This window comes from Protopterus annectens, chromosome 1.part2 (assembly GCF_019279795.1).
Source record: "Protopterus annectens isolate FY-2018-M chromosome 1.part2, PAN1.0, whole genome shotgun sequence".
In the NCBI taxonomy this organism is placed as follows: domain Eukaryota; kingdom Metazoa; phylum Chordata; order Ceratodontiformes; family Protopteridae; genus Protopterus; species Protopterus annectens.
In genome coordinates, this window is record NC_056727.1 from 711,418,422 (window position 1) to 711,443,729 (window position 25,308).

The window sequence follows — 25,308 nt, forward strand, 5'->3', positions numbered from 1 at the left end:
TCAGAAGCATACTGATGTCAAGCAGGAATGGAAATCAAACCAGAAATAAATGAAAACCAGGCAGCAACTGAATGTGCTAAAACACAAAAGAAAGAAAATAAGGTGAAGGACCGGATGAGAAGACAAGAAATGTGAAAAAAACATAGTTGTAAGTACAGAAAACTTCTGGAAGAGCCTCATGTTTATCAAAAACGAACGTAGGAATGGTTAAGGAGAGGTGAATTCACATCAAGAAATTAAAGGTTAATATTGTCAGCCCAAGATAGTGGGCTACATACATGCTGGTTTACAAAGTCAATTGAACACGTGGGAGAAACAGACATATGTAGGTTTTGAAAAAACAAACTGGAAACTGTCACACACCTTGTTGCGACTCACTAATGGCAGAGGGACTGTATACTGAAAGGCATAATAATGTGGGAAGACTGTTGCACTGGAGAGTGTGCAAACATTATGGTACTGAAGTAGCTGAAAAACACTGGAAACATTAGCCACAAAGAAACATAGAAAATTATGTTTATATCACATGGGATCACCCAATAGCAACAGTTCAAAAGATAGATGCTAGAAAACCAGATACAGTGGTCCAAGAAAAGAAGACAAAAGTAGCATTGATCACTGAAATCACCACACCTAGTGACTACACTGTCTTGCGTGCAGAGAGACAAAGTCATAAAACACCTTGATCTGCAGGCAGAAATTAAAGCCATGTGGAAGAAATATAACCAGACAGTTCCAATAGTAGTAGGAGCAACTGGTCTTATAAAAAAGAATTTAAAACAGTGCAAGAAACTTCTCTGTGTGGAAGATTTTCAGTCCATATATCTCTAGTTAATCACTGTATATTAATCAGATCAGACAATAGTAGTAGAAGCAGCGAACTTAAACTAATCTTACGTCAAAACAAAAAATAGAAAATGTATAATTGTACAGCATTACTAAGTATGCGAAAGTAATCCAATCCAAGGCAGTCTGTTTCCAGCCGAAAATCCTTTATTAAGTACACAGACAACCAATCCAAGTAAAACAAAAATAGAAAAATAGAACATACTCTATTTTTATCTATTTTTGTTTTACTTGGATCAGTTGTCTGTGTACTTAAAATGATTTTCGACTGGAAACAGACTGCCTACCTTGCTTGGATTACTTTTGAATACTTAGTAATGCGTTGTCGCCTCACAGTAAGACGTTGTCCTGTTTGATTCTCAGCTAAAACGTCTTGTATGTGGAGACGTGCGTGAATGGGCGTACCTTCATTGAAGGTTGTGCATCAGGGCTGGCAACTCGGCACGTAAAAAATCTACTGCCAATCATTAGCGGACCGGAGTTCCGCTGTGGCGACCCTAACCGGGAAAAGCCGAAAGACACGCACTTAGTAATGCTGTACAATTAGATATTTTCTATTATTTTTTGATTTGTTTTGACTTAAGACAAGTTTAAGTTTGCTACTTCTACTACTATTGTCTGGTCTGATTAATATACAGTGATTAACTAGAGATATAGGGACTGAAAATCTTCCACACTGAGAAGTTTCTTACACGGTTTTGTTTTTGGACCCACTACACTTGTTTAGTGGGTTGTTTTGAGACTTCAGGGATACCATGGAGATTACTTGTTTTTTATAAAAAAGAATTTACAATCGTATTTAGATAGGTTACCAATTCATGTAACACCATACAAACTGCAGGAGGAGTCATTACTGGGCACACTGTATGTGCTGCAAAGAGCATTTTTGGCTAACATCAAAGAGTGAAACAATACTAATTTCATGAACTTTAATCGTACTTTGACTTAGGAATGGTGTCCATTCCCATCATGGTATTAGAAACCCAAAAGACTTGGAGAAATTAAAAATGAGACAGATGCAGGAATGGTTAAGGAGAGGTGAATTCAAACCAAGAGATGAAAGGTTAATATTGGCAGCTCAAGATAGTGGGCTACATACATGCTGGTTTACAAAGTCCATTGAACATGTGGGAGAAACAGACAAATGTAGGTTTTGTAAAACCAAACTAGAAACAGTCGCACACCTCTTTGCTGGTTGTGACATACTAATGGCAGGACTGCATACTAAACAGCATAATAACGTGGCGAGACTGTTGCACTGGGGATTGTGAAAACATTATGGTTTTGAAGTGGCTGAAAAGCACTGGAAACATGAGCCACAAAGCATCATAGAAAATGATGACGTCTACATCACATGGGATCATCCATTACCAACAATTCAAAAGACAAATGCTAGAAAACCGGATATAGTTTCCCAGGAAAAGACAAGAGTAGCATTAATCATTGAAATCGCCACACCCAGTGAATACAGTGTCCTGCGCAGAGAGGAAGACAAAGTACATCAGGATCTGCAAGCAGAAATGAGACTAATGTGAAAGAAAGATACCCAAACAGTTGCAATTGAAGTAGGAGCAACGGGTCTTATAAAAAAAAGTCTCTAAAATCTTATTTAGATACACTACCAATATATGTAACTCTGTACGAACTACAGGAGTAGTCATTACTGGGCACATTATAGGTGCTGTGAAGAGCACAATTGGCTGACAGAGTGAAATACTAATTTCATGAACTTGAATCGCACTTTGACTTAGGAATGGGGTCCATTCCCATCATGGTATTAGAAACCCAAAATATTTGGAGAAAAAAAAGGGAGAGACCACTGTGTACTAAGAGCCACTGTAGGAACCTCATATGTAGTCTTGCTAGGGGAACTACAGTAATCGATGCTGCCATTAATCCTAGTAGCTGAAATAATGCCAGAGCTGAAACCTTGTTTTGAGAGAGCATCACCCAGAGTTGAGACCTTAGTCTTTCTAACCTGTGAAGTGGAAGGGAGACTAGGCAAAACTGAGTGTCTAAAGTTACCACTAAGAATTCCAGATTTTGAGTAGGAGTCAACTTGCATTTTTCTACCTTTATTGAGATCCCTAAGGAATTCGCTAGCTTTAGGGTGTAATGTTAGGCTGTAACCAGTAGACGCTTGTTGGGGTGGTAAGGAGCCAATCGGTATGGAAACACTCAATCCTTGCAGTCTCAAGTGAGCTGTTACCACTGCCATGCATTTGTACACTCTGGGACTGTAGAGAGACCAAAGAGCAGTGCTCAGAATTGGTAGTGATTGGCTCCCAGCCGGAAGTGGAGGAATCTTCTAGCGCGTTTGTCCATTTTTATGTGATAACACACATCCTAAAGATCTATAGAGTACATCCAATTGTCTTTCTCCAGAAACGAAGGACAGACTGAACCGTGACCATCCGGAATTTTGTCTGAGAAATTTGTTTAGGATGCAGAGGTCGAAGATTGGCCTCCAGTCCCTTGACTTTTTGGCACTAAAAAGAACCTTGGGTAAAACCCAGATTCTATCTGGTCTGGTGGAACTGTTTGGAGGACTCTTTTGAAGCAGCTGTCGAACTTCTTGCACTGATACGTCTTTCTGACTAAGTGTAATGTCAGGGATTCGCCTTTGCAGCTTCAGGTAAAGATAGAACAGGATGTGATGATCTCTGGCAATTATCTACACCCAAGAAAGATGCAACCTGTGGGTATCGGATCCGACTCGGGATCCGAGCGACCAATTTCAAAAAGGCTCTCTCCGCTCCTAGCTCCTCCCCCTCTTACCCACCCCCCCCCAGCTGACTGACCTCAGATTCAATGATACACGGGGACTAAAAGGCGGCTGGCGTGGAAGCTGCCTAGTAGAATGAGCCGTAACCTCTGAAAAATCCAGCACCGTGACATAGGTGCCGAGAAAGGATCAAATTCGAAGTGGAGGGTAGGCATAAAGGAGACGGGAGGCCAAGCATGCACACCAGCATCTCCTCTCGAACTCCCCTGGGCAAAGCAGAGAAAAAGAAGCGCCATTTGGTGCTTGAAGAGAGAGGCAAAAAGGATACAGGGCTGCCCCAAAAATCTTCTGTGGAGGAAGAGCGTGGTGAAGTGCTTTGCACGCTAGGAGCACCGCCCTCATTTCCAGGACATTTATATGCAATAGCGTCTGTGATCCTTCCACGCCCTGATGAAATAAGGGGTCCACAGGGTCGAGGTAGAAGGGGCCGCCTCGAATGCCTCAAGAACGTCTCCAAATGGACGGTCCTCGGGGGTGACCCTGGGAGCCCTTTCCCTTCATCAGTCTCTGTGTCTTCAGACTCGGTGGGGGAGTCCATGTTTTCCTTTTTCCTTACGCTTCGTTACTTTTTGGGGGGCTGTCGAGGACTACGTCGAAGCCGAGGAGAGCCAGCTTCTCTAAAACCCCAGAGGCCCACGACCCCAGGCGCATGATGGATGTCGGAGGCGAGGCGTCCGGATCCGAGAGGATCGCTCCGACCGGTGCGCACCAGCGCCTGGCAATCCCCGATGACCCCTCGGCTCCGGCTCGGGCTCCGAGCTCGCGCAGTAGCACCGGGTCCAAGGGACTGGATCCAAGGGATGGGACGGATCCGAGACCCGCCACCCAGGATCCCCCCCACCCCGACAGCTCAAATCTGCCCCGTGGTGGGGAGTGGGAAACCCGGGAGGGCGAAAAGAAAGGTGGAGGGGGGCGGGGGCAGGACATGGCCACGAAGCGGACCCTAGAGAGCCGCCTCGGGACCTCTCCTAGAAGGACTCCTCCTCCTCGGGTCCAGGAGAGAACCGGGGGTGTGGAAACGAGGAGGGAGACCGGGGGTCGGAGCACAGGGAGGCCGGCAGATGAGAGGAGGAACTGGGTTTGGGCGCTCCGGCTGGCTGTGCCTCTATCTTATCTTCAACAACGCCAGGAGCTGTAGAACGTAGAGCTACTTGAAAGCGGCAAAGAAACTATTGTTACGGATTGCCAAGTAAGGTGGTGCAGAGAAAACAGTCCCCCGACTGCTTCCAGAAATGAGCAATTGGGCCATTCTTCAGCAGCACTGATAGGGCTGTCGAGAGAAAGTCTCTGGATCCCTGATTATAGGGATCCCCCCTCTACCTCTGTGGGGGCATCTTCCAGATGAGTCCCCCCGCTGCTGCCCTGGGGGGATAAACGTGCCACGTGTGTCATGGAAAGGACCCTGGGACTTCTTGTACCACATCTTTCCATTCTTCTGATTCTTAGTGTAAGATTGGTGGGGGGTGGAAAAACATACGACCACGGCAGACAAGGTCTTGCTGCCCTTTTCACACCTAGCCAATGTGTCTCACTTTTGGGCCAAAAAGAGAAGAAGCTTCCACTGGAGCATTGAGATTGGAATACTGAAAAGGGTCCACAAAATCACATAGGTGCATCCAGGCGGAACGTCTCATGACGCCACCTGTACCCGCTGCTCTAGCTGCCCCTTCGGTAGTATAAAAAGATCAACTGCATGGATGAGTTATAGATTCCAGGGTGGCAAGCTGTGAGGCAACTTTGTCACATACGTCGTCAGAAACTGCTACTGCTAAGATTCTCAAGACTTCCGAAATTAGGTCTCTCTGAAGCCTGGTAAAGTGTGCCAAGTAACTGAAGGACCAGATGGCAAAGGTTGATTAAGAAAACACCTGCATCCCTAACCTGTCAATCGCCCAAGACTCTGTTCGGAGGATGGACAGTATGGCTCTCCTCAGCGAGTTCCTTAGTGGCCACTGACACCACCATAGCGTCTACTGGTAGGCCTTTGGACCAATGTGCACCGTCCTCCGATGGAGAAAGAATTTTGTCTGGTCTTCAGGGGATAGGTTCAACAGTGTCATGATTCCTCCACGAATGCTGTACGATGAGCTACACCAGGTCATCTGCAGGTGGGGGTCACTCAAGAAGTAAAGGGTTGAGCAAGGAAAGCTTGCAAAAATACAGACTCCTCCGAGGAAGGGTTGGTGGGCTTCCAGTCTCCCTGCTACTTTAAAATTTCCAGTATGTCTGTAAATGAGACATCTTCGGGGGGTGACCGTGGGAACCCTTCCCCTTCATCGTAGTCTGCATCTTCAGTAAGGGATTCCTTGGGGGAATCCCCATGCTTCCTCTTACACTATATCTTAAGTGACACCTCCTCAGTGGAGGCGCATCTGAGGAGGACCCTGAAGAGTGGGTACCTTGTGGAAGGGTATCTTGAGGTTCCCGTGCTTGATGTCCCAGAGTAGTGGACTGTGTCAACTGCAGTTCAGAGGATACGTAAATGAGTCTCCAGCACAGAAGGGACTAGCTTGTGAGCCTGCAGAAGCAAGAGCACTCTCCATCACCTGGAAAGTGGGCCCACCTGAAGAGGAGTGGGAGTCCGGAACAGAGAAAGAACCTCGGGACCAGGGTTACACCCCGCTCCAATGAGCTCAATCCCCAGGGAAGGAGCCACAGGAGGACTTGGTTGCCGCCAAGACAGCCGGAGCCATAGTAGATGGTGCTGAAGAAAAAATAGGAGCAGTACTAGGGGTCACAGTGCCGACAGCCCAGTCACGACCGCAGAGGATGCTTTGGCTCTGAGTGAGTCAAAGTCCATAGGGTAGGCTCCGGAGCCAAGGTAAGGTCTACCAATGGAACTGAAGTAGCCAGTACTGGGGATAGGAGTCTGTGTTGAGGGCTCCGATACCTCCAAGGAGGTCGAAGGAGGAATATATGCCCGAGTCTGTGGAAAAAATTCTCGTCTCTGGGTGGGAGGAAGGATTTGGAAGGAGTTGGAAATCCTCTGGCTACCAATAGCTGATCCCAAAGTCTCACTACATCGAATTCCAAAAGGCTTCTGGAGGAGTGGGTTGACATCACCGATGGAGAATCAGGGCATTCTAAAAAGGGGCTGTACTGCTGTCCAAAAAAGGGATGTGCTGATGGGGAATATCGGGTCCAAGGCAACACTTCACCTTTTTGGCATCGTGGTCAAAGGGCAGGAAAATGTAGTGTGGGGGGGGGGGGGGTAGTGACTGGAGTTGGAAAAACCTTTCGGGATTGAAAGGGGCGTCTGTACTGTTGCCATGGGACACAAAGTTCTGGATGGCTCCATATTTGCAAGAGGTACTGTGGGGGGAGCTTGTGGCATTGGTGCGAAGGACGGTACCGTAGTAGAAAGTTGAAGCACTGATGCTGAGGGCGGCATAGTAGTTGCTGGTTGGGGTCTTGGTATCGAAGATGGCACTGTAGAAGGGGCTGGCGGTCCCAATGCCGAGATTTCTGTGTCAATTTAGATATTTTTGTCTTCAGTTCAGAAGATTTAACCGATTTTGGAGATGAAGGAACAAAATGGCTTCTCTTCTTGTGCTCTTTTTTTTAGGAGGGCTTGAGCCATCCATTTCAGAAATAGCCTCCGAGAACGTTTTTAGAAGGCCCTTAAGAATCAGTTTACTTTTTCTTTCCATCAAGGTATGGGCGTTAAAGACCTTATGTCACAGGGAGATTCAAGTTTCAAATGTTGTACCCCGCGGCAAGAGACAAGATAATTGACTGTCTGAATTTGGCATTTTTCTACCGCACGGTTTGAACCCCGTCATTCCTTTTTCATCAGCCATGATCAAATATACAGTGAGCACCTGTCCGTAGTATACACAAGAACAATCAACAAATTACACACTACCACAGTTAGAGAGGAGGTTTTTTTTTTTGTACAGCAACAAAGGTAAAAAATACCCAAGGAAGAAAGGAAAGGGAAGAGAGGGGGATACCGACTACCGTATTGGGAATTACCTCAGAGATAAGGGAGGCCTGTACCAGCAATGGCACGAATACCACCACAAACCTGGTACAGCAAGTAAAAAAAAAAAAAAAATAAAAAAAAAGACTTCAAAGGGTAAGCAAACTCTAGACGACTAGAAAAAGTTATGTACTTACCATAACGTTCGATGTTTGTAGTCCATCTCGCCCTTCATTCTTACACTTGGGATCGGAGCTGAACCTCTGCTCAGACTCGGATATTCTCTAGCTCAAAAACTTCTGGTTGGCTTGTGGCTAGGAGGTATACCATGATGCACTGCCAGCATAACCCAGATCTTGTTTGCTGCAAGGAGAAAAGTACAGTTGTGTACACTTACCATAAATGTAGCTGTTCGAGTGTACTCACTGTTGCAGTCATTACCATTTGGGTTTATCTGCTTGCAGGTAGCCCTCAGTCGGCCTGATTAACAAAGTCTTGGGTCCTGCGTCGGTTGCTGTCCCTTCTTCCATGATGTCAGGTCATCAGGGATATAAAATATGCAGCTGACACCATTACATCAATTTTTCTTGCCTCAGATGTCAGGTGCCACCCTAATGAGAAGCAATTAAATATAAAAGTACAATGATATACCTCCAACAAAAAAGCAAATACACCAAAACCTTTTAAGCATAGTAAAGGAAAGTAGAGAGGTATAACCAAAAGAAGTTAGGGGGCTGGAGGGTGGGTAACTAGGACTGCAACAGAGAATACACTCTAACATCTACATTTATGGTAAGTGTACACAACTGTACTATGTTCTTAGTGTTTCACTGTTGCAGTCATATCTGGGTAGATTCCCAAAGCTATGGTTGGCAGGCAGAATTTAAATAGCATTAGGACCAGCTATAAGGCCCTGCAAGACCATTTTGAAATAGTCTGCTTTGAAATAGCCTTTCCCTCTGCCCCTGCAGCAAATGCCACCAGTAACTGCTCAGATTTTCTTAGAGATTTTGTCCTGTTTAAGTAGAATCTTAGTTGTCTGTGTACATCCAATGAATGCAGTATCTGCTCACCCTTGTTCTGTGGATTTGGGAAGAAGGTTGGCAGATGAATGGTCTGATTAAGAGCCACACTAGATACCACTTTAGGCATAAAGGATGGATTGGTCCTGAGAGCCACCCTGTCCAGGTAAAAGATAATAAAAGGCTCCACTGCCATGAGAGCCTGTAGTTCTGAAATCCTTCTAGCTGAAGTGACTGCTAAAAGAAAAGCGGTCTGCCAAGAGAGAAATTTTAGATCTGCAGTAGCAGCTGGCTCAAAAGGAGGTACAATGAGTTTTTCCAACACAAAATTGAGGTCCCATACAGGAGTTAGTGCTCTCCTGGGAGGTCTTAAATTTGTGGCCCCTCTGAGGTACTGTTTTAGCACGGGATGAGAAAAGAGAAGAGGCTCTGTGTTGTAATGAGCTGAAATGTCAGAGGCATGGATTTTTCTGGAAGAAAAAGATAGGCCCTTGTGAAGCATCTCAGTTAAATATTGCAGAATCTGAGGAATATTGGGCATTGCTGTGCTTATTCCTTGTGCTTGGTTCCAGGCACAGAATCTTTTCCATTTGTCAGCATAAGATTTTCTAGTACTAGGCCTTCTGGCCTCCAAAATGACATCCATCCATCACAGGTTTGCTGACAGATGCCAAAGGTGAAATTAGTTGATTAGCCACACTGCAAGATTCACAGTTTGGAGCTGAGTGTGCAGAATTTAATAGTTCTGCTGAGACATTAGATAATGTGTCTGAGGCAGGTACCACGGAGGAAGGTGCGACATATTGCGTAGGAGCGGGTACCAGTGTTGGCGAGGCCAGTCTGGAGCAATCAATCATTTTTGGTTTGCCCTGTCTGACTTTTAGTAAGACCTTGAAGAGCAGAGGCAGAGGGGGAAAGGCATAGACTGATAGGTTTTTCCAGCTGAAGGATAGAGCATCCACTTTCCAAGCTTTTTTGTGATGAATTCTTGTGCAGAATTTGTCCAACTGATAGTTTTGGAGTGAGGCAAAAAGATCTATATATGGGCTCCCCCATTTGCGTGTCAACATGCTGAAGATTTGTGGATCCAGTTTCCATTCGTGTGGGTCCATAAGATTTCTGCTTAGCACGTCTGCCAGAGTATTTTGCTTTCCTGGCAGGAAATGAGCTTGTAGATGTATTTGATAAGTCAAGGCCGTGTTCCACAAAGCCATGGCTAGTCTGCAAAGGGGGCAGAAAGGGGGTACCCCCCTGCTTGTTTATGTACCACATGACTGTGGTGTTGTCTGTCTTTATCAGCAGTTGTCCTGGATGTAGATAGTCCTTTAAGGCCATCCGAGCATTCTGTACGGCTAGCATCTCTTTCTGGTTGATATGTAGGTGCATTTGATTTGGGCTCCATTGGCCCTGAATGCATCTCCCTGCCAGATGCGCCTCCCCCAAGCATAATCTGATGAGTCTGTAGTCAAGGTTTGGGTGGCGGGGGGGTGAATGACAGTCACTTGTTTTGGTGGCAGGCCTCTGCCCACCACAGGAACTCTTGCTGCAGGCAAGGAATGATAGGAATCAGTGTTTCCAGGCTGTGACAATGTTGACTCCATAAGCTTTTTAGGTACCACTGAAGTTTCTTCATATGCAGTATTGCATATGGAATTATTATAATGCAGGAAGCCATGAATCCCAAGGCCTGCAGAATTTGTGTGGCATACAGCAAGGTTTTTGTGGCCACTTGTTTGAAGTAAGTCATCAATTGAATTTGTTTTTCTGGCATAAGGTAAGTTATCTGGGCAGTTGTATTCAAGCTTGCACCCAGGAATGTAATTATCTGAGAGGGTACCAGTTGTGATTTCTTTTCGTTTATGGTGTACCCTAGACAAGTTAGAAGTCTTTTTACAAACGCCAGATGTTTTAGAAGAGTGTCCTTGTTTTCTGCCTGAATTAGACAATTGTCCAGGTAGGGATACATTTGAATGTTTCTTTGTCTGCAAAATGCAATTACTGGTGCCAGGCACTTTGTGAAGACCCTGGGCGCAGTAGATAAGCCAAAGGGCAGTGCAGAGAACTGGTAATGCAAAAATAGCCTGCTTTGAAGCGGAGGTATCTTCTGCAAGATTCCCTGATTGGGATATGCAGGTAAGCCTCTTAAGTCTAGAGTTACCAACCAGGCATCCTTGCCTAGCAACTGTTGTAGAGTCAGCATCTTGAATTTTGGAATGTAAGTCCAGAATTGGACGCCATGATTCGTCTTTTCTGGGTACCAGGAAAAGTCTTGAATAAAAACCTTGTCCCTTTTCCTTTTCTGGAACTGGTTGAATAGCCCCCATATTCATGAGGGACATGACTTGTTTCTGGCCTCTGTCCACTGATTTCGAGGCAGATCTGGCCATCCGTTTGGGATTGGCAACGTGTGGAAATGAAATATGTATCCCTGGGATACTATATTTAAAACTCACTTATCCTGGGTAATTAGTTGCCAGTTTGAAGCATGAAGTGCCAGTTTTCACTCCAAAGGGGTGGCCAAAATATAACTGCTTGGTGATTGCAGATGAAAATCATTGAGACTGTTTACCGTAGGAAGATGCCTTGTTACTTCCAAATTTGGAGGTGGAGGCACCTCATTGTTTTGTTCTATAAGTTCCTTGTGACTGAAACCTGGAGCCTTTGGAGTGTCTGGGTTTGACCTGAGCGGTTCTGGTGGGTACTGGAAAGGACCAATTCTTAGTAGGCCAGTGCCTACTGAACCTGGGTGGCTGCACTTGTAGGAAATATTTTACAGTTTGCGTAGATTTAGCTTTATCCTCCATCTTTTTCAATACTACTTCTGCCTTATTACCAAATAGACTGTCCTGCTGTAAAGGAGCATCCAACAATTTTGCTTTAACATGATCAGGCAGATTTTTCTCCTTGAGCCAAGCATGCCTTCTTATCACAAATCCAGTTACAGTGAGCCTGCAAGAGGCCTCCAAGGAATCAAAACCACATTGCAAAGTAGGCTTTCCAACTTGTTCAGCTGAATGCAATAAATCCTGCAACTCTATTTTCCACACAGTCAGAAATCAACATAATTTTCTGTTTAAGTAAACCCATGACATGCTGTTGATATTTAAGCATATGAAACTGACGGTTTAAAGCCCTGATTGCCAAGGTTGCAGACGTGTAAACCTTCTTACCCCATCTATCCAGTGCCCTGGAGTCTCTATCAGAAGGGGTAGGATTTTTAGCAGTAGAAGCCTTAACGCCCTTGGGACCCTGAGAAATGGTTTCAGGGTCAGCAGTAGGGTTTTTAAAGAGGAATTTGTGGGAGTCAGGAACCCTATAATATCGGTCTGGCTTACTAGGAGCCGGAGGCAGGGAATCAGGAGCCATGCTGGATTCTGAGAAAACATCAACAATGTCTAGAACAGGAGGTATAGCCAAAGGCCTATGCTGAGGAAGAAAGAGGAAATCCCTAAGCCTCTTTTTTGATTCTGAGAAATCCTGACTGCCCCTGTGAAAGTGTTCCCTTAAGGTACAAAAAGTTTCTCCAAAAGAAAAATCCTCAGGAGGAGAAGCAGAAGGAATGGAATTTTCTACATCAGAGTCCTCATAAGGTGGAATAGATAATTCAACTCAAATTGAATGCCACAAAACCCCCAGGCCTGAATGACAGTGTCAGCATTGCTAGTGTCCTAAAATTAAGAAGGGCTAAATTATAAACTATAAAACTATAATTTACAAAACTACAGTTTTTATGGCTGAGTCTATTTTACACAACAGATGGTTTTATTTATTTATTAACCAATAAATTTCATCACTTTTTGTAGGCATTTTTTGTACAAAGTGTACTGAACACACACACTATGGTTTTATAGGTTCTATTTATTCATTTACCCATTCTAACAAAGATTTTTAAAAAAAGATTTTTAGGATTGATTAATGATGCATTAATGTTTTTTAATGTTTTTTAATGTTTGTCAATGTTTTTTAATGTTTTTTATCATCATATTGTTTTACAGAAGTGTTTTTATTATTGCATGGCTTATAATTTATTTAAAAGCATGGCTCAGTGGTTCTGTTTACATTGGGTTAATAATTTATCTGCCTATTAATTTATTTGCCTATCAATTAAGCTGTTAACACATTTGATCATGTGATTTTATTACTTGCAGTATATAAATTTGTGATTTTGTAAGTGTAAACTCATCTTGAAAAAGCCTGGTACTGATCCAGGCGAAAGCGCTTGATCTTATATGTTTTTCGTCTTTTATTTTGAATAAAATTGGAAGTGAGCTACTGTTGAACTGGTTCGCTTTTCTCCTTTGCTCTGGATTTTGGTATTCGTTGGTTTGGAGCTTTTTTTTGGTTTCTTGGAATAGATAATTCCTGATCAGAAGAGGAATCAGAAGAAATGGAAACCTGATCTGATGATTCATAGTCAGTGCCTTGCCTAGGCCTCTTAGCAGGAGGGGGATGGGAACCCCTGATATCAAGGTTATTAAATCCTCAGCCATTTTGATCATTTGTTTTTTAGGCATAGGGGCCTGTGCGCACGTTGCCCAAGCGTCGGTATTTTAGACATAGAAGTTGATTTTGGCCTAGGATTTGAAGATGGCATCGGTTTTATACACAAATCTTTAGGCCTGAAAACACCCTCAGAAGCTGGTGCCTGCTCAGCGGCTCCAGACCCATCTAAGGTAGAGACATCAGCAAGTTCAATACTTAGTGTCTCACGGCATACCGGACTCCGAATGGGTCTCAGTAGAGGCCTGCAAATCAAAAGTAGCGGGTATCAGGGGCTGCGAAAGCGCCTCACTGAGTATCGGCAAGCCTATGACTGGCTTAGGAGAAGCTTTGTCTGTTTTGGACCTCAACGGTCTGTCTGTCTTTTTCTTTGCGTTTTTTTATGTATTCCGGTAGATGGATTGCTAACTGACAACATTTCTGGATAGTTAAATCTTGAGCCAAAATATTCTGATGCAAAAATATACGGACGCTTAATAGTGAGTTGATTAAATTTAGCACAAAACCGACAGCAAGGCACGTTGTGGTCAGGGCCTAGGCAAGGAATACAGTACAAATGAAAATCCTTGTGCGGTATTTGCTTCCCACAAGTAATACAATTATTAACTTTTACTGAAATCGGTAAGGAGCAAGAAAAAGTTTCCCCAACGGGGTACTTAGCTTTAGGTTGAAGACTTCGGTTCTGAAACTCGATAACGGAAATTTCAGGAGTCGGCCGACCGGCACTTGCGAACTGCTTTGGCTTCGAGCACTGCATGGCAAGAAAGACTGATGAAAATGGCGTCGGCTGCATGTTTTATACCCCTGACGACCTGATGTCATGGAAGAAGGGACAGCAACCAAAGCAGGACCCAAGACTTTGTTAATCAGACCGACTGAGGGCAACCTGCCAGCAGATTACCCAAATGTAATGACTGCAACAGTGAAACATGATAATCTTGGGGTTTCTGCTGCGTCTGGGTTTGGCTTGAGAAGACCTGGAAGGGGCTGGAATGGACCAATTTTTAGAGGGCCAGTGCCTACTAAATCTAGGAGGCTGAACTTGTAAGAAATCTTTAACAGTTGCATAGATTTAGCTTAATAGCTTCCATCTTTTTAAGAACTTCCTAATTGAGTTACGTTACAGAATCGGAATTGCCTACACTTAAAGTAAAGCCTTGCTGAGTCAATTATGGTGGCTGCCAAAAAAGCAACTACTAGAAAATGGAAGTCAAAGTCTAGACCAACTTTACTAGGGATCTTTAGAAAAGGGAAGGAGCATACTATATGGGAAAAAATGGGAATTGTGGGAACATATGCACGGCAGGAATGAGGTTTAAGAGGCAGGATTTGAATGAAACATATAATGCTTAACTGACAATGACTGGATGGTTTATAAGTGATGTATGTTTGCAACTACAGTTGTTTCAATGGTGTATGATGTAAACTGCAACTAAAGTGGTACCATTTTGTATGTTTTTCATTTATATAAATGTAAGACTGCCTTTGTCATATGTGAAAATTTAATAAAGATGTTTGAGAAAAAAAGTTTAGACTCGGTCTCGTATTTTAGCTGTCTCTCGATTTTTTTTTTTTTGCTATTTTTGACCTGCCTCCACCCCCGCACCCCCACTGCAGCCCTATAGCCCTCAGTCATTCTCTATGAGTGAAGCTCTCCCATCAGGGCAAGAAACAAGCAGTGGGAGTGGTGCCATTATATAGAGTGGATTGGGGAATTTATGTTAAGTCCAAATTGTGCACACATGCCCAATAGGCTATCCAAAAAGGAAGTGCAATGGGCATGGTACAGGTCTGGCAAGATTACAAAAATGACAAGCTTGCAGACAACCTCACCTCCTTAAGCTTGGTACTTCAGAGAAGTATTTATGATCTCCACAAGAGAAATTGTTACCCTTTTCATCTGAGGAAGTGGAATATTAGCTTTCCCTCAGCCACATGCCCCAAAGTCCCCATATAAGAGAGACAACCAGACATAACCCCCTTCAGTCTTAGCTCATCCTGATCTGCTTACTGTTCAAACCCTCGTCACGAGTAGTCATCAAGACTTTAATTCCTCTGTCATGGAGCTGGCAGCCTATTTAAATTTAGTGCAGAGGTCACTCTTCCATGTTATGGTCTTGTCCCAGGCAAAATAAACATAGTGGGTGGTACTCACTGGGCATTACTTTCCTACTACAAGCAAAGGAAATGTCAGCCAACGGCCTACTCTTAGGAATGGATGCTGAAGGTGCCTGGGCAGGAGCCGAAGCCTGGCATAAGGCCAGGAAGGCACTAAGTAGGCCTTGGGTAAAGGCCTGCCAGTCAGGGGTTTGATCCGATGCCATGGTCCGAGTAGGAGCAGTAATGTTTGTTTTTTTTTTTTTTTTTCTTTTTGGGGTCATCCGATGCAGAGGTGTCTAAGATGCAATGGAGAGGGTGGCCAGATGTCTGGTGACACTATGACATCAGAGAGAACGTCTTTACGGACAACAATTTGGGAAACCCCACGCAGGACTTTGGAGATGAGCAGAGGTTCCCCAGTCACCTGGGTCGGGCACCTGCGACTCCCTCAGACATGCTGGCAGCCTCCTTAATGGCTTCCTCCCATGTATCGGTCAGCAGAAGGTCTGCGGATTCCGACTTGAACTCCAGGCCTTCATCAGCCTCGAGAGGTACAGTCGGAAGAGAGTGTGCAGTCATAGCTTCAGGCTGAGGCTTCTTGGCCTTTTTTGTGGGCGGCTCCCCCAAAGTTCTTGACGTCGGGCCCATATCTCTAGCTAAACATTTCAGAAGTTGATTCTTTAAGTACAGTTTTAGGGTGGCCACATGGCTCCTAAGAGTCTTGGGTACAAAGGCCTTACAGATCTCGCAAGTGGTATGATCGTGTTCTGGGCCTAGACAAAATAAGCAGAGCTCATGCGAGTCCATATATGGAATTTGCTTTCCACACAGACACTTGCCTTTTCTACCGGACATTAACCCACAACACAGTAGCAAGAAACAAAACCCTCTATGGGGTACTTATCTGAACTCGGAAAAGCACAAAGTCACTTTTCCAAGTGAGCAACGACCAGAGCTGGCAGTCACAGGTGGCAGAAAAGTACTGTGGTAGGTGCGTGCTGACATCCATTTATGGCTGGTGTACACTGAGTGACGCACAAGGCCCAGAAGGCGCTAAGCAGGCCTTGGGTAAAAGGCCTGGCAGTCAGGGGTTTGATCCGACGCCATGGTCCGAGTAGGAGCAGTACGTTTTTTTTTTTTTGTTTTGGGGTCATCTGATGCAGAGGTGTCTAAGATGCGATGGAGAGGAGGAGGACCAGTCATCTGGTGATACTCTGATGTCCGAGAGAACGTCTTCACGGACAACGACTTGGGAAACCCCACGCAGGTCGCATGTACCTTCACAGTAGCATTTATCGTTTGCAAAATGACCAGACGTACGAGTCAACCATATGCAGACTTCCTGTTATGGGCACAGCAGCATATGAATAGGACATCTGCTAAAACTAACAGCCAATACACAATTCAAAATCTTCCAGCACCATAGTGATATCAATGGTATATCACAGAAGGTGAGAACACTACTGAAAGGAAAATGCAACAATACAGCTTATATATGGGAAGTTTCACTACCATCACCAACTACACAAGCAGATACTAACACTGCATTATTCCTCAAAGGGAAAGTCCACTGCTTTCTTAATTTCTGGCTGGGAAATATGACAGAAAAGGTGGATAACACCAAAGTTATAATTTTCTATTATACTGACTCTTCTTGAAGATCATTGCTTTTCATTGATTTTATACCCTCCAGGAAAATCAGTGCCTAATGCCTTTAAAGAATGTTTGTCTTGAAGTAAACAAAAACAGACACTTAAATGCATTCGGCATAATCTATGCAATACAAGTCACAAAAATATGTTTCAAAATGTGCTCAAGTCTTACTAAAACAGCTAAAAATCACTACTGCAGTAATATAATGGCCATTAAGAACTTTAATATTGTTAATAGGTCAGAATGTATGCATTTGTCTTAATACTTACAAGCAATATCTGCTCTGCGCTTTAAGATGGCATGACATTCTGGACAGGTCCAACGTCGTCTGGTACTTCCCAGGGCAGAACAGGTCACATGTGTTCCTCTAGAGCCACAGTAGTAGCATCGAACTATATCCCACTTACTGAAAATCAAAGAAAATCCTTTTAAATGTTTTACAATGCAAGAAGTATTCATCACATTACTGAAGTATTAAAAATAACCAATTTTCAGCAGCATAATTCCTTAATGCACCTAAAGCCTCGCTGCTATATAGAATACACAAAATATGTAAATAAGGTAGGGGAGCTGGAAGAGCATAAGTGTACTGGAAAGGACTATTAAGATAGTTTAACATTCTCAAAGACAGAAACAGTGGATGAAACAGAACCAGAATATGTAAAAGATGTGAACTTAGCTCTTTGTAGGAAGATGAGTGCTGAAAATTCCCAAAAATTAAAGGTGGATAAAGCAATCAAGCCTGGTGGGATTCACTTAAAAATTCTTGAAACAATGTAGGATAAAACTAGTAACACTGCATCAAAGGGGAACAGCAAGGTACTCAAAGGCATAAAAAGATTAGATGAAAATACCTCCTCATAAGCACGGTAGCAAGACAGTGGCCGGGTACTACTACCTTGTCAGTTCAACATCAGTGGTAGGTCAAAATCATAGAATTTCAAATCGGGGGGGGGGGGGGGGTTAGCTGTGCAAGTACCATAACCATATATGTTTGACTAGTAGAATAAGTGCAGTGCCATACAAAATGTGTAGGAACTGCACTTCAAACACTTCTGAACCGATTTCCAGATGATCTGGATGTTTTTCATGCAGGCTGGTCTCTCCTACCACACATATGTCATTAGGGATGTAGGGTATACGATGGAGAGGTAACTATACCATCATCTTATTCTTTATTGGGGACCGTATTATCAGAGAGAGAGCTTTTTAAACCTGAAAGTAAGTCTCACCTCAGGACAGGATAAGGAAGTAGAAAGCACTGGGTACTGCTAAGACAGGATGCGATAGCCTCCTTAAAAAAAAAAATTGAGAGCTAAAGAAAAAAGGTAATTGGTGGTGGGGGAACTATACTGCATTGGTAATCCCATTACTTAAACATCTACAGTTACAGAGAGTATATTCACACAATGAATTATGGTAATTTTCCAAACACTGTACTGAAAGAACTTGACACTGTATGTGTTATGGTCATTTTAACGATCACTGGTACAATATCATGCAGAACGTGTGGGAAGATAACTAGAGCAGCAAGGAAAATGGCTAAAGACCCAGGTAGGGTGCACACATGCTATGTAGAACTACAACAAAAACATTGCTCTTTTCCTATGGAAAAAATGAATGAAAGTCCAAGGTAACTGCCTGACCAATTATTTCCACTGAAATACTCCTGAGAAAGGCTGCAGCAGCAACTGTTCTTCCTGATGTTGCCTTAACCTGCCCTTTTTTAAAGTTTTCCAGGGTGATCACAAAAGAAAGAAATGCAATACTGACTACCCTTGTTTCACAAAGTACAGTTATTTCAAGGCATATTTCGCAGAGTTCAGTACTTTGAAAAGCTTATTGTTCATTTATTATTACAAGTACCTGGTGTGTGAATGTAAGTACATAATTAAAAGGGACATTTTGCATTGTGTTTTACAATATTCTGGGCATGGCAGAAGGTTTTCGCAGACCCGCACCACTTATGTTGGATAACAATATTGCAGAATATTGGAGTGTGTTTGAGCAGAATACGATATTTTCATACAGGCTGCTTTTTCTGACAAAGACAAGTACAAAAGCATTTATTCTGCTTAATCTAGCAGGTTCAGAGGGCATGGAAAAAGTGTTCATTTGTGTATGCACCTGCTGTGTTTGCAGGGGAGGGGGGAGACTGCCATATTGTGGTACCGACAAACAAGGGAAGCCCATGAATGCTTAAAATGTGAATTTAGAGAAATGTGTAACCCCCAAACGAATATTACAATGGAAAGGCACTTATTTTACACAAGGTATCAAAAGCCTGGTGAAACTTTTGCAGCATATATAACTGACTTGAGAAATAAGGCTAAAACATGCAGATTTGGTGATTTGAGAGACAAGTTGATAAAGGACAGGCTTGTGAGTGGTATTAATGACACAGTGAGAAAGATTTTGCTTCAAAACAGTGATTTAACTTTAAATAAGGCCATTGAGATTTGTCAGATATATGAGCTTACAGAAAAGCACACAAGTATGCTTACAATTGAGAATAGCTGTGGAAGCCACAGTGACAAAGCCATGTTGAAAGTATGCAGCACATGGTTAAAAGAATCAGGCCCAAGCACATGGCAGCTACTGCAAGTCCTGCAACAGTCCCTGGGAAACCCAGAGTCTTTTCAGCAAATTCCAGAGCATGCTCGGTGAAGCATAAGGATGAGTCAGAAAAATCAAAAGGGTTCATGGTTACCCCTACTTCTAATACCAACAAAGTTAGCCGCAGTACTAAATTTTATTGCCAGCTGTCATAATTGTGGTGGAAATCACAAGTCCAAAAGAGAAAAGTGCATGGCTTTTGGTCAGCAGTGTCATTCTTGCAATAAGTGGTATAATTTCAAAAGCTTTTGCAAATCAAAAAAGGCACATTCTTATTAAGTAAGGGCATTCCAAGAGGAAAGCTGATCAATTAAAAAGCTGCACTCCTACTTTTTATGTTGATGGTGTGCCTGTGCTGGGTGAAACAGTTAATACAGTAGATATGTGGGCAAAGAATGAAATCTTTTGTACAGTTTGGATTAATGGGAGACCCATAGCACAGTGGTGCACAACATCTGGCCCTGGGGCCAAATCCAGCCCTCGACACACCATCTGGCCCCCCAGAGAGTAACCAAAATTTTTTAAGAAAGTGAAAAAATGCTATGCCTTACTTTAGTCAAGCAAACTTTCCAGCACATGCTTACTTACCTAATTGACTGCAGTTGCGCACACCTCTAATTTTAGCTGCGGAAGCAACTATTATTTATTTATAACTTGTAGTCTGTAAGCAGTAGTAACTTTCTGTAAGAGTTTGTAATAAGTCATGGCTGCAAGCCAGAATAAAGTTAAATGCAAAGTTGATATAGTAAACAGGTAATTTCATGGCTGCTGTCTTAAGTAAAAATGCCAATCACCTGTACCTATTGTTAACTCGTAACGACATGCTATGTTTTGAGGTGGCCTGAAGATACATTAAGAATTTGTGTAGTGGCCCTCCCCACAAAAAGGTTGTGCACCACTGCCATACAGCTTAAAGTAGATACTGGCTGAAAGTGCAGTGTTATGTCAGCAGAAACTTTTACAGAGTAAAAGATGCAGAACTTGATTTGACAAAGTGCGAGAAGCTTGTTGCTTATGGTGATGAGATTTAAACTGAAGGCTCAGTTGTGCTTTCATATTACTCTACTAGAAACAGCTATGACTTACAATTTTTCATAGTCAAGAGACACATGCAGTCATTATTAGGCCTCAGAGACAGTTTGAAAATGGGAATGCTTTCACTTAAGTTCACCATGTAAGCGCCTGTATGACAACAGCTCAAATTTCACCCAAACTATTTTTTTGAGTATGCTGATATTTTTGCAGACAAACTAGGCAAACTACCAGTTGTGTACTCCATGAAGTTAGACCCAGAGGTCAGACCAGCACAGAAAGTTCCAGTAGCTATGCAGAACACAGTCAAAGCAGAGCTAGACAGAACAGTGCAGTTAGGAGTAATCTGTCTAGTAGAAGAACCTACTGAATGGGCATCCTTCCATGGTGGTAGCTCATTAAGAAAAAGCTCAGATATCAGAATATGTATTGATTGGAGAGATCTGAACAAAGCTTTAAAAAGACCTCATCCTGCAAAGTGCACAATTGAAGTTGCCGCCCTCACGCCAAATGCCACTGTTTTTTTTTGTTTTAGTTGCAGAGAACGCATTTTGGCAAATTCTGCTTGACCAAAAATCTTCATTAACAACATTCGGTATGCCATTTAGAAGATGCAGATTTCTGAGAATGCCATTTGAAATAAATTCCATCAATGAAGTCATGCAACGTGCAATGGAGCAAATTTTTTCTGGCTATCCATGTGCTATTATAGTAGAGAATATTCAAGCAGGGGGCAATGGTAAAGTCGAACATGGCAGAACTATAAAGCGACGCGTGACCATCTGAAACCTTGTTCTTTGAACAGACTTGTTTAGTCTGCTGAGATCCAATATTGGTCTCCAGTCCCGTCTTTTCTGGCACCAAAAAGAACCTTGAGTAAGTTCCGGATCCGAGTTGGTCTGCCAGGACTTCCTGGATGACTCTCTTTCCTAGCAGTCTTGAAATTTCTATGACTGCTTGGGCCCTCAGATTGAGTGGAACATCTGAAAGGGACTTGCTTGACGGTAGGGGAGGTTGGAAGAAGGGAATTACATAGCCTCCGGATATGATTGAGTGTACCCATTTGTCTCGCGTAATGTTTTGCCAGGCTTTTGGGTACACTGAAAGTCTTCCCCCCACTGCCTACAGAGGTGGGCAGCCGGGCAACCCTTCAGGGATGCTGGAAGGGCTGGTCAAAGAAGGATTCTCTGCTGCCCTGGTTCTGCGGACCCCCTCTGCCCAGAGGGCAGTGTCTGTTCTGCCCCGAGGGCGTCTGTTTCCTCCTCTGCCCCTTGAGGAAAAAATCACTACATGTATCATGTATTCCTGGGATTTCCGAAACCACATTTTTCCACTCTTCTGACCTTTGGGATATGGTCTGGAAGGAGTGGAAAAACAGACTCCCACGACAGAGAGAGTCTTGCCTTCCTGTTCACACCTAGTGAGAGTGTCCTTCACCTGTGGTCCAAAGAGAAATGAACCGTCAAAGGGAGTGTTGGTGAATGACGCTCTGCAAAATTACATAGCCGCATCCATGCGTGTCTCCTAAGGGCTACTCCTGTACCTGCAGCTCTACTCGCACCATCGGCTGCATAGGAAATGAGCCTCATAGAGGAGTTAACTACTGAATTAATGGTCGCCAGCTGAGAAGCCACTTTAGCTTGAGCCCCTTCAGCTGATGGATCCTGGGGGGTATCTCCCAAGCTCTTTCAGGAGATCCCTCTGAAGCCTGGTAAAATGGCATAAGTAATTCAGTGACCTCATGGAAAAGGTCACTGAAGCGAACATACACTTCCCGTATCTATCCATGGTCCTAGACTCCTTGTTAGGAGGATGGACAGAGGAAGAAGTTTCCGCTAACTCCTTTTTAGTGGCTGCTGCTACTACCATGGCATCTACAGGAACACACTTGGTAAGGAACTGTTTATCAGGGGGTGCAGTGATAAACTTGCTGGGCCTCCTCAGGGTTGGTTCCACTGTATCCGGGGTTGACCAAGCCCTTCGAGCCACCACTGACATTAGTGGATCGAAGGGCGGAGCCATCCAGGAGGTGGAAGGGCGGGAACCGAACGCATCCAGGAATACGGATTCGTCCTCAGTAGGGGCTAGGGCAGGCCAGTTCCCCCTCTGCCTAAGCATTTCTAGGATGTCTGAAAAGGAAACATCTTCAGAGGGGGATCTCGGGGACCCTTCCGATACATCCAAATCTGTATCCGAAGTGACAGACTCAGGGGAGTCAATGTGCTTCCTCTTGCACTTCCTCTTCCGAGGGGCCTCCTCTGAATGATCAGGGGAGGCTTTGGAAGAAGAGGAAACACCCAGTGGGGTGCTCTGGAGCGTCGGTCCCCCATGCTTGGGGTCTGGAGGAGGGACAGAGGTTGACGCAGGCACTACACGGGATGGAGCCAGTGGGATCGAACGTGGTGCTGACTCGGGCCAGCACACTCCTCATGACATCGAAGGCATCCCTGCCACGATGCAAAGAAGGCTCCGGTTCAGAGGAAACCGGAATCCTCCTCCGCACTGAGGGGGACAGCTCCGAGGCCGATGTAGGAGCTGAGATCACCTGCGCCGAAGCTCCGAGAGGGAGAACGGGGTCGGACAAGGGTCCGATGCCACTCGCCCCCTCAGAGCCGACAAGGGAGTCTCGGCGCCCAGATCCCTCGACAGAAGGCACCATCGAGGGGATCGGAGCAGAGGACGGAACTGAAGGGGAAATAGTTATCGGTGCCGACGGTTCCATGATTCAAACCCCAACAAACTCCAGCTCCGAGCTCAAAGGAGTCGGAGGAGGAACATCGATGGAAGCTGATGGAGCAGACACCTGTTGAGAAGGGCTGGAAAACATTTTGGCCAATGCCTGCAACTTCAACAACCTACTGACCACTCTCTCCACGTCATGATCCTAGAGTCTAGAGGACCGAGAGGAGTGGGAGGATCTGTGACTGCGGTCACTCTGCAACAGGGGAGACCAAGGAGCCGAATGTATAGACTCTAGAGAAGGGGACCTCAGTCTCTTGTGGGTCCGAGACGACTCCGAAGATACTGGCGGAGCAGACTGGGAGGCAGCCTCCTCGGTTCCAGCCAGAACCGAAGTAGTAGGTAATGCTTGGGCCAATGACTGCTCCGAGCTGGGAGCCGACAATGTGGTCGGTTTAGGAGATTTCACCGGCTAAGCCTTGGCCGGTGAATCCTGGGGATTAAGAAGACCCCTTAAGATAAGCTTATTTTTTTTTTGCGCTCCTGCAGAACCCTTGGGCTGAATGCATGGCATACAGAACAAGAGTCCTGCAGGTGCACTGCGCCTAAGCAATAGACGCAAGAAGTGTGCCCATCTGTCAGAGATTTTCTGACATGAGTCACACTTCTTGAATCCAGACACTTTGTATTCTTTAGACATATCCAGTAGACAAATGCTACCTTACACTGAAAAGTTTTTGGCCAAAGGCCCTAACAGCAAAAAACTACAGACACTAACCTAACCAAAAACACGATAACTACAGTCAAGAAGTTTTTTTTTTTTTTTTTTTTTTACTAGGAAGCCTCTAACTTAAACGGCTACCTAAGAAGTAAAAGAGAAAGGCTTAAACTAAAAACGCTACTTATAAGTAGAGATAGGAAAAAAAGGAGGGGGGAGGGGAAGAACTCTAATTTAAATGAGTTCTAAGGGAAAATTACAACACTAAAACTACAACAAACTAATTAACGACTATGTCGAAAACTCTAAACTATCAAAAAAGGAACCCTAATCTGCTAGAAAAATATTATAATAAACTTACACGAGCCTGAGCCAGTAACAACGAACCTCGCAGCTGAAGCGGCAAACGAGATCTGGGTAGCTAGCGCTAGGCATCATGGGATAAGGGGTAGCCTCGAGCCAGTAAACAGCTCTCGAGCTATAGAAGGGAGCCGAGGGGCGGCTACGATCCCAACAAGCAAGAAACGAAGGAGAGATAGACAACTTAACACCATGTATTCGCCTTTAACAAAATTAGGAAAGAATACTGGCAAATTAATGGATTGATTAGGAAAGAATACTAGCAAATTAATGGATTGATTGATACTAGATTCTGATACCACCTTGAGAAGGAAAGGAGGCGGCATTTGTTTATAGTGTCACTCTATCACTGTGAAAGATCAAGTATGGAGGTTTTGAAGACTAGGCTTGAATCTCTGAAATCTGTCTATCAGAGGTAATAGTTACTAGAAAAACAGTTTTCCAAGTAAGATACTTAAGCTCACATTTAGCTGCTGGTTCAAAGGGAGACTGTATTAGCATCTGCATGACCAGATTGAGATCAAATGGGGAAGAAGGGTCTTTAAAACGGAGGTCTCAAAAGAAGAGTGCATCACAACAAAGCTCTGCGCAATTTATGAGAGGCGACTGAAGAACCTTCAAATCCAGTGTGAAAATTTGATATTGCTGCTAACTGGACCATTATGTTTGAGGAAAGTACAGCTGTGTACACTTACCATAAATGTAGATGTTAGAGTGTATTCACTGTTTTTGGGTTATCTGCCTGCAGTTATAGCCCTCAGTAGGCCTGAATACCAGAGTCTTGGGATTTCTGTGTCAGATGCCGTCGCTTCTTGCATGATGTCAGGACATTTGGGTATAAAACATGCAGCCGACACCATTACATCAGTTTTTCTTGTCCCAGATGTCAGGAGCCCCTTAAATAGGAAGGAAATACATGGTGTGGAACACCCCCAGCAAAAAACAAGCACCAATGATAAAAGGTATGCCAAACAAAAAGGACAGGTAGAAGTAAAGAAGTCAGGGGGCTTGGAGGGAGGGTAATCAGGACTGGAACAGTGAACACACTAACATCTACATTTATGTAGAGTGTACA

The 25,308-nt window shown here is 44.0% G+C and overlaps 1 protein-coding gene across 1 annotated transcript in view; it reads right to left on the minus strand.

Annotated features, from left to right (window-relative positions):
- The window catches only part of LOC122790927 (G2/M phase-specific E3 ubiquitin-protein ligase-like), a gene marked incomplete in the record, with an annotated part of 597,261 nt that overhangs the window by 62,407 nt on the left and 509,546 nt on the right, over nt 1-25,308 (minus strand). The window contains 1 exon segment of the mRNA XM_044058627.1: nt 17,098-17,234. Coding sequence (XP_043914562.1) covers nt 17,098-17,234 — 137 coding nt within the window.